The sequence below is a fragment of the Cucurbita maxima genome, unplaced genomic scaffold (assembly GCF_002738345.1).
Source record: "Cucurbita maxima cultivar Rimu unplaced genomic scaffold, Cmax_1.0 Cma_Scf00011, whole genome shotgun sequence".
NCBI classification, from domain to species: domain Eukaryota; kingdom Viridiplantae; phylum Streptophyta; class Magnoliopsida; order Cucurbitales; family Cucurbitaceae; genus Cucurbita; species Cucurbita maxima.
The window spans coordinates 1,694,915-1,708,661 of NW_019272027.1; the positions used below are offsets into that span (position 1 = coordinate 1,694,915).

Below are 13,747 nucleotides of genomic sequence, written 5' to 3' on the forward strand. Positions count from 1 at the left end.
AAAGGGCATTCGAGGGTCGGTTAGTAGTTAACAATATTCACAAAGAAAAGACATTGATTATGGTGAAATCTTTTCTTATGTTCTGAAAATACCTACTATCTAAAAAAATTGTAGTATTGGTGCATCGAAGAATTTACAACTTGAGCAAATGGATGTAAAAACATCATTTTTACATGGAGATCTAGATGAGAAGATCTCACTCGGAAAGGTTTGCAGTTCCATCAAGGAACACATGATGTGTAACCTCAATACAAGCTTGTATTGGACTGAAAGAAGCACTAGACGCTGGTACAAGAAGTTTGACTCCTTCATGTGCAAGAGTGGTTTCTATAGGAGTGAAAATAATCAGTGTTGTTTCTTCAAGTAATACACTAGTTCTGAAGTGTTTCTACTCCAATACAGGGGTGATATATTGATTGTAAGATCTAGTATGAGAGAGGTAAACCACCTAAAGACAAGCATGTCTTTAGTATTTGAACCGAAAGATTTGGGTGAAGTGACGCAGATTCTTGCGACGAGATAGATCTATTTGCACGTTAAATCTATCCCAAAGGTAGTACATTGAGTAAACGTTATCCAAATTCATGATGAATGATTCTCAACCTAGGACTACCCGTTTGGCAAATCGTATTAAATTGTCAAAGGGGAAATCTTTCAAGATAGTTGAGGAACGTGAGCACATGACATCAGTTTCATACGCTTCTACAGTTGGGAGTTTGATGTATGTCATGGTCAATACTAAACCTGATATAACACATGTAGTGGGAGTTTTTAGCAAGTACATAACAAACGCAGGGAAAGAACATTAGGAAGTTGTGAAGTGACTTCTTAAATATCCGAGAGGTACATCTAGTATTTTAGTCAAGATGTAGACTCTAGGAAGAGCACATCTAAATATATCTACACTATAAATGGAATAGCAGTGAGTTGGTTGTCAAGACTTCATAAATGTGTGTTACGCTTTCATTTGTTAAAGTTGAGTACGTGGCAATAGCTGAACCGGGAAAGAGGATGATATAGATGACAGAGTATCAATAAGAATTAGGCAAGAGACAGCACGAGAAGATTCTTTATACATATAGTTAGAGTTTCATACAATTAGTGAAGAACTCGATCTATCATTCAAAGACAAAACACATAAGAAAACGATATCATTTTACTTTAGATTAGTGAAAGAAGTGATACGTATTTGGAGAAAAAGAAGGAGCAAAGAATCTAACACACATGTTGACAAAATATGTTGATGTTGGGAAATCGAGGTTATGCACAGTGTCACGGTCGTGTTTGTCCAAGGTATGTTGCCCATGGCCGCATGCCCGTGACACGCCGAAACATTTGCCTTATACTACTTTATTGCTTTCTTTTACCGCTTTCATGTTGTATTATTTCTTTCTTGTTTTCTTTAAGAGTATGACGTTTTGGGATGTCATGGCTACACTTGATAGACATGAAATGCCTCAAAATGTACTATAGGGGATACCACTAGTTGTCAACTTCTCCCTACCCGATAGTTATATGCAGTGAGCCGTTGTTGTTGCCTTTTGCTTACATTCCCATATAACACCAATCTCAATTTCTCTCTCTTGTTTTCAAAACTCTTTTTTCAAAAGATCTCTTCCTTACTTTCTAAAATCTTCTCTTGAAATCGAGACCCGAGATTTGGATTCATGTTGCCCGACCGCAGGCAACGTAACTCGAAGTAGACTAGACCTACTCGGTACTGAGAGTGGGTTTCGCACAATTGCCAAATCTGCTGCTTAGAAACCACGGTTGTGACACACAACCTTAATTGGTCGGTTGTAGTGAAGATATTAATGGTGAGTTGAATCGTTTGAAAATGAAATTCTTGGTTGACTCGATCCGTCTTATCAGAGAAAGAATTGTTAGGTTATGGAGCAATATAGTAAATGGTCTTATACAGTGAACTATGTATATAGTAAATGGTATATCTGGTAAAATTATATATAGTAGATAGTTATATAGAGTAGATGACACATCGGTTAAAACTATATATATATATATATATATATATGCGTGTATACATATGACGCTCATATTCTTTCTTGTATTTTCTCTCTCCTAATTTTTGTATTCATCTGGATCTAGTAATAGAATAAGAATCTATTATTACTTTTAATTTTAAAAAATTATTATTTATATAACTTTAGTTAATTTTACATATGAACAACGAGAAAAAAAAAGTTATTTATTATTTTTAAAAATTACTAAATTACATATGAACAACGAGATAACTATGATCATTTAAATTTTTTGCGCGCTATCTAAGACATAAATACAAATCAACATGAGTTAAATGCATCTACCCACTTCTCGAAACTTTGAAAGTATCTAAAAAGTGCTCAAATAGCTTAAAGGTATCTAAAGTGTCACATGGGATCAAAATGAACTTGAACGTTGTCTAGATGAGATTAACATGTGTTTTCCGATTGTTTGAAACTTTACAAGCATCTTAAAGGTGCCTACGTGCACTCTGAGGCCAAAACTTAATTCGAATCAAGCTTAACATGCTTACCGTGCTCCCCAAAACCTTGGAAGTGTTCAAAAGGTGCCTTTAAGTAACACACAAATGTCTAAATAGTGCATGAGCTTATCGTCATGTCTCTCATGGAGGTCAATTATACTATGATGATCAACTAAACTTAGTCATATTTTCGAGAATAATCAAAGGAAATTAAACAATGGAGAAGTTCGAGAAGAGGAAAACCACATTGCATGGACCATTGTCTCTAATAGCCCTAGCCTATCACTAGCAAATATTGTCCATTTTGATTCGTTACGTATCGTCAGCTTCACGGTTTTAAAACACGTATACTATGGAGAGGGTCTAACCCTACTCCGATCAGTGTCTCGCACCGTCTAATAACTAGCTCTTATACTATTTGTAACAATCCAAGCCCACTACTAGCATATATTATCCACTTTAGGTATCGTCATTAGTCTCATGATTTTAAAATGTGTCTGTTAGGGAGTGATTTCCACAATTTTATAAGAAATAGTTTGTTCTTCTCTTTAACCAATATGAGATCATGTACGTAAAAATTTTAATACTATTAATTAAAAAAATATATAAAATTGTTAAATTACATGTTTAACCTCAATATATTCTAAAGAATTGAGGTGAGTTATTTATTTATTTGAGGAATATTTAAATAATGGAATATTTTGGTGGCTGTTTATTACTGTTAACCAATCAGGTTGGCTTTTCTGCTGTCTATGAGTTGTTATCGAATCCCCTCCCCACCCTAATTCTTTCTTTCTTTAAAATTTTAATTTCATACCCTTAAAAATAAATTTTAAGTAATGCAATTAAAAAATAATATTAAAAATTAGAGACTTAAGTCAAAATAAATTTATTGTTTAATAAGAATTGTTTGTGTTGAATGATAAAAGTCCCACATCGACTAATTTAAAAAATAATCTTGAATTTATAAGTGAAGAATACTAACTTCCTGAGAACTTATTGTTAAAGTGGACAATATCATAGCATTTAGAGCCTTAAACGGCCAATAGATTGATAATAAAAACAAATTTAAACCTTAATTAAAAAATATGGAATTTCTTTTTATTTTTTATTTTTTAATGGATGGATCGTTAAAGGAACCATCGGAAGAGTGGAAAGGACAGTTGGTAAAGGTCAACCACTATCCCATAGCCACCAAAAACACAGTTTTCAACGGTACAACCAAACCCAAATTCATTAATTAATTAAAATAAATCAAATAATTATGATTATCTCTTCAATAATTTAAATTTCCAAATACACCCAATAAATAAATACGTATTCTAATCTCTGTACACTAACAAATTAAATCCCAATAATCCAAACCCATAATTAAAATCACACCAAAAATATTTATAAAAATTAAAAAAAAAAAAAAAAAGGGTTTAGGGCCGCCGGATTCTGAATCATTCCACCGGAACCAAAAGCCTCGGCTTCTTCAACGGGTGAGGACTCTGCACTTCCTCCTCCACATACTTCTCCCGCCTTTGACTTTGACTTTGACTTTGACTTTGGCTTTTTTCTCGCCGGTGACTGTCCGGGAATCTCGGCCAGAACTCCGGCAAGGCCGGCACGTTGAGATCGAAGTCCCGGACATGGGTCTGCGTGAGAGTGGAGTCGCCGTTACTATCGGAACCAGCAGCGAGGGTTTTATTGTTGTTGCCGTCATAGTGCCGCCGCTTGTGGCCACCGAGAGCCTGGCCAGTGGGAAAACATTTGAAACAGATGGAACACTGGTGGGTCCTTGTAGAAGCGGCAGTAGAAGAAGAGACGGCGGAAGTGGTGGTGGCGGAGGTGGAATCTGTGTCGATGGCGTCTGATTTCCGGTGGCTGGACTTATGGCCGCCAAGGGCTTGGTAAGAAGAGAAGGACTTATTACAAACGGAACAAGAATAAGGCAATTTTGTCGGAGATGGGATGTTTCCGCCGTGTGCGAGCATGAGAAGGGAAAAGGCTAAGTGCTCGTCGTCGGAGTCGAGCGGAGGCCGGCTTGAGCGCTTGGATCGCTTGATCCATGGCTCGGTCGGGGAATTGAGAGCTTGCAAGGCCATGGCAGGGAGAGGCGGTGGGGTTTGAAGGGAAGGGACGGGGGAGGGGGGTTATAAAGGGGGAGGTCGGTCAACTGGTGGAGCGATGGCGGTGGCTGGGAGACTCTTTCCAAGTCAAAACAAAATTTAATTTTTAATTTTTAATTTTTAATTTTTAAATGGGAGAAGGACTAGAGTGTACTAGTGAATGGTTGGAGTTTTCTGAGCTGGCACTTCGAGGAATGTGGAGTCTTCCTTTTTCTTTTATTTGCTTACCTAATTTCCACCTCATTCTTTTCTTTTTTCTTTTTTTTTTGTCATTTCCATTTATTTTACTAATTATTTACATTTTCTTCCCACTTTTAAATAAAAATTAAATAAATATCAAAATATGATAAAATTATAATTATTAATATAATATATACAAAATAAATAGTTTAAAGATTATTTGAATTTAATTTTTTTAAAGCATATTTGAGTTTAATGTATTTTAAAAAAATAATAATAAAAAATAAACAAATATATAAAAATGAAGAGAGAGAGAGAGGGAATAAGTGGAAAGAGAGCAAAACTTAGGGAGAAACTTCGGCTGTCGCCCACGTGTATTCTTATCCCATTTTCCTTTCTTTCTTCCACTTCCACTCATAATCCCTTTCATTTCCAACTCACACCAACTTATTTTTCCCATTTTTTCCATTTATTTATTTTAAAATTTTAAATTATCTAATCAAAAATTTGATTTTTAATATGTTATATTTAATAAATTTTTTAATTTTTAATTTTATATTTAATACCATTTTACTATATTTAAATATTTATGAAAATTACTAAAATATTCTTACTCTATCTCGCTCATTGACAGGCATTATAGTCCATCGTCACCATTGATGATAACTTCTTCGACAATTAACTCTCAAACCCACCTAGAATGACCATTCCGACTCACTTAATAAATAAGTCTTTAAATTTTAAATTTAATAAAAGAATTGGTAATTCATAAATTTATTAAAAAATTATTAAACATGTTTTTAAATGTGGTCTATTTGAATTAAAAATGCAATTAATAAATCTTTTTTTTTTTTTTTTGTTACTTTTAATTTTGTGGAGTCTCCGCCCTGCTGTCAGTTACGTCATCACTACGCGCTGCTATTTCGCCACTCGAACGCGTGTACTTTTCCTTTTGATGGGGCCGTGTTCACATGCGTCCCGTAACCGACAAATAAATTGCACACTTAACCACGTGTATTTATCTCATTGGCTTTTCCCACTGAAACCCCTCAACGTGGCATCTTGCTCACCGGCCACTTGCCACGTAACCCACTCCCACACTCCTTTTCAACATGTTTAATATTTTTTGTGGAGTATAAATACGTGGCAAGTTCTCACCTTCTTTTAATCTTTTATTTTTATTTTATACATTCAAATACTATATTAAACAGACCACATTGATATATATATATATATATATATATATATATATATATATATATATCATGATATATTTGTTTTTATGGCTAAAATCGATAACTTCATGGTAACGAAACTAATGTTTAACTTGAAGTTGAAGATTTAACTCGAAATTATACGTAGTTTTTGAAATTAGGATTGTGTTTCATAGCGTTTTTCACAGATGAAAAGGTTGTGTCAGGATTTTATACCGATTAGTAAGATTATATATCTCATTTGAATTCATATTTATTCTCGGTGGTATTTTTTTTTTTCTAGTTTTCATCTTCGTTTGCAAAATCTCATTCTCGGCTTGAACACCTCTGCCTACTTTGATGCTGAGGAATGTTGGGAGAAGTTTTACTCACTAATTAAGAAGAAGATCATGAGTTTATAAATAAGGAATACATCTCTTTTAGTTTTTTTTTTTTTAATCAAACCGCCTCAACGACCTAGTCTAGATACCCATGGTCCACACACATTCCACCAGCTCGTTCCAACCCATGCGCCAGACCCAGACCACAATTCGCATGCATGCCCATGACCTACAACCTAGACCGCAATTCGACTCGATTCAACATAGTCTGAAGCTCCATCATGGCTTATATGGCTCGAGTTGACTGTTTTGGTCTCCATTTTACTATTTCCTACTCTTTCCTATTATTTTGGGCCCTCCCAAAATCGTTTTTGACATAATTGAGAACATTTGAGGTTAGCATAGCCACTATTTGACCAATTTCAAAAAAATTAAAGCTATGATGATATTCTAAATATGATATTGTGGAATTCCTAGAGTTGGGTTTCAAGTAGGATCAAGTTAGCTCCGAGGATATTGAGTGACTTCGGTTTAGGCCAACCAAATACGTGATCTTAACGGTGACACGCTTGCAGACTCAGTTGGATAACTTGAGTGATGTATGACTGACACGTACCTGTGACCTATATTTATACTATGTTTATGTAATGTTTACTATGATTATATGAGATGTTATGAATATTATGTGATGCATGTACTTCAAATATGTTAGGCTACATAAGTTATAACACATGTTCACATTCTACTTATGAAACGTTATTGAGTCATGTATGATAATATTGAAAATGATGTATACATATGCATGTCTCGTAGGAGAGGTATGTTATGAAAAGTATGGAAGAAAAATGTACCTCATAACCAGGTACTATATTTTTGAACGGTGGGATCTTATGCATGTACGTCATGAGCATGAAATACTTCTCCAATATGTTTTGTATGGACGTTATACCATGCTATAATAAGCCCCCATTTCCTTTCATTGGTTCCAGCAACATGAGCATGCACTAGCTTGTAATCAAGTCTAAGGGGTATAGGAGCCTACCTAGTGGGTTCATGTGCATGTGCGTAAATCGTGTGTAGAGAATTACTACCTATCCAACCTGTTAAAGATATTTAGTAATAAATTATAGTTTACCATATATATCATATTTGATATTTTATTATAAGACAAATATCTAGATATTACTTTCTTACCATAGTTATTTTTCCATTTATTACTATTTTTATATCCTTGTAATTTATTTGATTATAAATAAGATAACTTTCACACCATTTATGAGTGTGGATTATGCAAACATTCTTATAATCAGAGCCATTTTGGTTTAGCAACCAAAATCCTTTCTTTTGAATGGCTTTTGAAATTTTCTACTGTTCTTCTCCACCACCATTGCTGGCTTTGACACCGTAGAGGCAGTCGTCATCGCTGCCACATACAGAGCCGATTGATTACTCTTCGGCTCCACCATTTTGACCTCCAAATCATCCTTCGCCATACTTTGTACATACAACCTCACATTTTCCAAACATAGCCTCTCTCATTTTCTTCCCAATTTTCCCTTCATCCTTCACAGAAACCCTAATCTTATGATCTTCATCATCAGCATTCTTTTCGGAAATGTACAGAATCTCGATAAGCCCATCGACCTTATGCAGATATTTACCTTTGGAATCTAGGCGCCGCACTGACCTCTCCGCCAACCAAGTTGCCGTCGCCCTTCTCGCCAAAATTGGCTCATTTGCCCACTGTGGTGACTCTTCCGGCTTCAACATTGTCTTTGTCCCTTGCTCTAGGTTTCCCCTTCTACTTCTTGGGGTTAGACATATTCTCACCAGAGTCAAGACAGCATCGTCGATAAGCGACAATCCCTCTTTATGGGTTAGACATATTCTCGCCGAACTCAAGGCAGCATCGCCGCTCAGCGGCGATCCCTCTGCAATTTTTGATGGCCAAGAAAGTGTTTCTTTATGCCTCCTCTAAACTAGGTTGCTGACATTTTCACGAAAAGTGTTTCTCAACATCTTTGAATGTTTCAGATTCAAGCTTCACGTTCGTTTAAATCCGACGTTTAACTTGCGGTGGGGTGTTAAAGATATTTAATAATAAATTATTGTTTACCATATATATCATATTTTATATTTTATTATAAAGCAAATATCTAGATATTTTCTTTCTTACCATAGTTATCTTTCCATTTATTACTATTTCGATATCCTTGTAATTTATTTGATTATAAATAAGATAACTCTTACCGTGTTGGATTATGCATACATTCTTATAACCCTACTCAAAAAAGAGAATGCAAAGCTGAGGACAATCACGAAAAGATAGGTCCCATCATAAACCATGATTGCATTTTCCAACCATAAAAGTGGTGCTATTATTGAGTATTTTTAAATGGTTTAATATTTTTTTCATGTTTAAATTTTTTAATGAATTTTGTTTAAAGAGTTAGGTAAGAGCCCAAAAGATAGGGAGACTATTGGGCCTCAAGCGTTTGGATGGGCTTGGGCTTAAAGCCCAATTGCGAGTTCCGTCTAATTTTGGTTTTGTTTCCCTTTCTCTTTGTTTTGTTTTTAGCAGAACAGCGAGTGACCTCGATCAGAGAAGAACTCGAAGACCTCAAAAAATTTATCGGCAAAATCCGGCCAAGCTTCTCACCTGGCCTTCTCCATGGCGACATCTTCACCTCTTCATATCTCTGCTACTCCGTCGTTGGCCGTCGGAAGCTCAAAGTCATCATTTCTTTTCGGTACCCATCTCCCTTTCCCTTCCTCTCGCCCAAGAACTTCATATCGCAGATACTTTCTTTCTCCCTCTGCCAAAAAATCGATGGACCACATTCCTAAGCAATTCAGAGAAGAGAATCTCAAAGATGGCTGTAAGTTTTCGATATTTAATTGTCTGGCCAAAATCATTCAATCATCTGAAGTTATTTATTTGTTTCTGTTCGTTTTCTGATGAAATTAATTGATTGATTGGTAACTTGGAAAATTTCTGCTCGTTTGGCGTTTTCTTTTCATGTGTTCTTGATGATTTGTGGTGGTATTTCGATGGCCGGAGATTTTGGAGAGGGTAAATTTAATCTTTTATTAACAATAGTTTCAGACAGAGTGCAACTGGTCGACAGTAAACAGAAATTGCTACCTCATTGGGGACTTGTGTCTTTGAATCCACGTTCATTTTTCTTTTGTTAATTCTAGTTCCATCATTATTTTCATGAGTTTGATCCTGACGAAAATAAACAATATCATTGCCTAAATCTCCATATCTCCTGTTCTTATAGTGATGGAGAACTACAAGAACGCTCCTCAATCACTTTATGGCCTTACACCTTCACAACTGGACATGTTCATGACAGAAGATAATCCTGTCAGGCGACAGTCAGAATTAGTTACTGAGGTTCTTTTCTCATTTGATCTTGAGGGTTCAGTAATTTCTATAAATTTGCGAATCCATACTCAGTTAAAAAGAAATGAAAAAGAAACAAGCACATTTACTTTTTGCTGGAAGCTCAGTATTGTTCAAGCCAAGCATTAATATTGTGCTTTAGTAACCACAACGATTGCTTGTTACCTGGCAGGAAAGCATCTCATCCGCCCACAGCTATTTGACTAATGGTGGAATGTGGAGTCTATCAGGCATGGATGGAAAAAAGGGTCCATCAAAATATAGTATGAGCGCTAGTATGTATCGTGGGGGAGGAAGGGGATATGGGCGACGCCAATCAGCTCCTCCTGATTTGCCTTCTTTGCTCTTGGACGCTCGTATAGTCTACTTGGGCATGCCTGTGAGCCACTAAAATATTTATCCTTTACTCAATTCTGCTTTGCAAGATATTTTTTCTCAGGGGTACATCACTGTATTTCGTTGAAATAAATGCAGATCGTACCAGCAGTGACTGAGCTTCTTGTTGCTCAGTTTATGTGGCTAGACTATGATAACCCATCAAAGCCTATATATCTCTACATAAACTCTCCGGGGACGCAGGTTATTAATTGATATTTCCTTAATCCATGAAGTATTATATTTCCTGTTCTAACGAAGCTTGTAGTATCGTTGTAATTTTCATTGTTTTGACCATCTTGTTATTTTAATATTCAAGACCTAGTTTTTGTTGTTTTGGTGCTTGTTGATAACTTAGAATGAGAAGATGGAGAATGTTGGATTCGAAACTGAAGCATATGCTATAGCAGATATGATGGCTGTAAGTAGTCCTTTCCTTAACTTAAATTAATTCCTTTTGTCCAATATTTTTCATGGAATAACTGCGTATTTGGTCTTTGAATTTTTTGGTAAAATCCATTCCTCTTAAAAAAGAAAGTTCAGTAAGAAAATGGAAGTTGGGGCAAACAGGAAATAACATTACAAGAGAGCTCCAGTTGCTGGTAATAAAGCGAAGGGAAATCTCTATAAGAACCGACAGAAATCCAAGGAAGTGTTGAAGTGAGCATATGCCATATCTTTCCCATAGTGCATTCCCCTCTTGAAAGATCGTGTGTTTCTTGCTGCCAAATATTCCTTAAGATAGCGAAAAAAACACCCTACTATGATGGCCCTCCTTCATCCTAAAACAGGAGTTATAGAAGGATTTCCATCCGATATTGACCGATAGTACCAACTTTAGGCTGGTCTTCAAAAACCTCCCTAAACATAAGCAGAAAAAGAGTAATGTCAAAGCATGTGATTCTTTTGCCCCGACATTACCCCGCCCCGCCCCTAAAGTTATTATACCAATGTGGACCTAAGCTCAAAGTAGTTAATATTGGGTTAAAGAGTACGGTGTTAATTCTTCCCATGTATGACGAGCCAGGCACAAAGCTTTGTCTTCTTCAAGATGGATATTAACCTTCCACAGCTTACCGAGTTTATGAAACACACCCATTGGAAGAAGTTTTTTTTCTTCTTCTTTTTTGTTTTATTTATATTTATTTATTATTATAATTTTTTTTTTTGCAAGCTAAAGCCCAAGTTAGCCCAAGTAGACAAGATGTTCCTTTGCCTACAAGGTATCAAATAAAACAAACTGTAACAGCCCAAGCCTATCACTAACAAATATTGTCCTCTTTGGGCTTTCCCTTTTGGGCTTCTCCTTAAGATTTTAAAACACGTTTGCATGGGGAGATGTTTCCACACCCTTTATAAGGAATGCTTCGTTCCCCCCTCCAATCAATGTGGGATCTCACAATCCACCCCTCTAGGGGTCCAACGTTCTCGCTGGCACACCGCCTATTGTCTGACTTTGATACTATTTTTAACAGCCAAAGCTCACTGCTAGCAAATATTGTCCTCTTTGGGCTTTCCATTCAGGACTTTTCCCTAAGGTTTTAAAACGCCTCTGCTAGGGAGAGGTTTCAAACCCTTACAAGGAATGCTTCATTTCCCTTTCCAACTAAAATGCTTCATTTCCCTCTCCAACTAAGGTGAGATTTCATACCAGGGCACGAAATGATGATGGGAAAAAGATTTATAATTTAAGAAATTCCAAATGACTTGGGAGATCAAACTTGATATTTGTGGAATCCAAAATGGTGGAAGATAGCCCCTTGAATGAAGGATTAAAAGGGAAATATACCAGCTTCATCCCCTCTATCACGTAAAGCTTTCTTACATTGGAAGTAAACCGAGGACCCAGAGACATTTTTTCCTACCTGATGATAGCTTATTAATCCATTAACGTCGGCTGCTAAATTATTTTATGATAAGTAAAAATGTGCCAAAATAAAACCGTATCAATAGTTTATGATTTAGTTACTTCGTTGTTTTTATTATGCCATCAACAAGGTCTCAGCTTAATTCTTTTTACATCTGTGTAGTATTGCAAACCTGATGTCTATACTATAAACTGCGGAATGGCATTCGGTCAAGCGGCAATGCTTTTGTCACTTGGAACCAAGGGTTACCGTGCTGCCCAGCCTAACTCCTCCAGTACGTTCCTCGCCTCTTAAAACTGATATATAATTCTTTCATTTTGCATAATTCTGCATGCTCATCAACCATCCAGGATTATGGTAACTTGTTTTTCCTGGCTCGCGAGGATCATTCCCCTCCTTTTTGACCATTGTCTTTCATAATTGCAGCTAAACTGTATCTGCCTAAAGTTAGTAGATCAAGTGGTGCGGTCATAGATATGTGGATTAAGGTACGCATACTTCCCTCTCTCTGTTGAGCTTTAGCCAGTGTCTCCCTCTCATTTTCCTGGAACTCGTCTTAGGCCAGAGAACTTGATGCCAACACCGATTACTATATCGAGCTATTAGCTAAAGGAACTGGTAAACCCGTGGAAGAGATTGCTAAAGATGTTCAACGACCCAAGTACTTCAATCCCCAAGAAGCCATTGACTATGGCCTTGTAGACAAGATAATCAGCTCACGGGATTCTGCGTTCGAAAAGAGGGTCATTATCACATACATTTCTCTCTCTCGTTTTCTTTTAAGATGCTTTGAATTTCGTCATGCAAGTCTAACATTTTGCTTCTACAATCAGAACTACGACGATATGCTTGCGCAGTCGAGAGCCATGAGGAAAGGAGCCGGAGGCAATCCACAAGCCGCGCCATCCGGGTTGAGGTAATTCAGACGTGTAGAAATAGAAGGATACATAACCCCACTCTTCCATAGCTAGCTGCTACCCCCTGTATGGGCTTTATAATTCTTTCTTTCTTGGGGTGGGGTGTTTTGGTTTACTTCTGAAGGACTTGACTAATGAATGAACATCAGCAATGTGATCTTTATAGGTGGTTTGTATATTGAAAAACTCTCTCTCATTTAGGTCTAGTTCTGTGTTTTTACGGTTATTATGATTTTGTGATGTTTACTCTCACTTGCTCTTGCTCTTGCAATTGTATGGGATGCGAGCCAGTTCTCTTGCAATTGTTTGCTCATTCTATAGATCTTTCTTATTATGATTTGAACATTAGAACGTCGTTTCAAGCTACCTGTCTGCACTTTCATTTTAGTCCGCTATAAGATCTTTCTTATTATGAACAGAAAATTCTCTAATTCTCTAAATAAGAGAAGTGTCAGGATATCTCATGACCAAAGGTCTTATTTAAGTGACTTTGGACAAATATTTGTCATAATTAAGTAATATATTAAGATATTTAATAAATATATTAAGATATTTAATATGTTAAAATATATATTTAACAAATTTGAGTCACATTTTTGACATATTTACTCATTTTAACCTCAATCAAATTTTCTAAATATTTTTTTTAATGTATATAGTATATATTAATCATTTTAATATTTAATAATCGAATACAATGTTTCTATTAGGTAGCTACTAAGGAGATATCTCCATGTTAGAGAAACAGATTCTTCAGAATTGTATGATATTGTCCACTTTACATAAGCTTTCATGGCTTTGCTTTGGGCTTCCCCAAAAGATCTCTACAATGGTATGATATTGTCTATTGCTTTGGGTTTTCCCATAA

General features: G+C 36.1%; 2 protein-coding genes across 2 annotated transcripts; one reads left to right on the forward strand and one right to left on the reverse strand.

The window, feature by feature from the left end:
• Positions 1-3,690: 3,690 nt before the first annotated feature.
• Positions 3,691-4,608, reverse strand: LOC111486150 (zinc finger protein ZAT10-like). The gene has a single exon (XM_023133178.1). It carries the CDS (start codon positions 4,570-4,572, stop codon positions 3,928-3,930), a length of 645 nt encoding a protein of 214 aa, XP_022988946.1. The 5' UTR covers positions 4,573-4,608; the 3' UTR covers positions 3,691-3,927.
• A 4,272-nt stretch (positions 4,609-8,880) lies between these two features.
• On the forward strand, positions 8,881-13,140 carry LOC111486048 (ATP-dependent Clp protease proteolytic subunit-related protein 1, chloroplastic). The gene is made up of 9 exons (XM_023133050.1): positions 8,881-9,189; positions 9,595-9,710; positions 9,892-10,098; positions 10,194-10,298; positions 10,453-10,515; positions 12,125-12,236; positions 12,389-12,450; positions 12,523-12,705; positions 12,796-13,140. The coding sequence occupies exons 1-9, from the start codon at positions 8,982-8,984 to the stop codon at positions 12,880-12,882; spliced, it is 1,143 nt and encodes a 380-aa protein (XP_022988818.1). The 5' UTR covers positions 8,881-8,981; the 3' UTR covers positions 12,883-13,140.
• Positions 13,141-13,747: the final 607 nt, after the last annotated feature.

Excerpts from the sequence above, each read along its gene's own strand:
- LOC111486150 (XM_023133178.1), bottom strand. The coding sequence starts at position 4,572 with ATGGCCTTGCAAGCTCTCAATTCCCCGACCGAGCCATGGATCAAGCGA.
- LOC111486048 (XM_023133050.1), top strand. The coding sequence starts at position 8,982 with ATGGCGACATCTTCACCTCTTCATATCTCTGCTACTCCGTCGTTGGCC. Across the intron at positions 9,711-9,891 it reads AGTCAGAATTAGTTACTGAG|GAAAGCATCTCATCCGCCCA; the intron begins GTTCTTTTCTCA and ends GTTACCTGGCAG. Across the intron at positions 10,099-10,193 it reads TAGTCTACTTGGGCATGCCT|ATCGTACCAGCAGTGACTGA; the intron begins GTGAGCCACTAA and ends AAATAAATGCAG.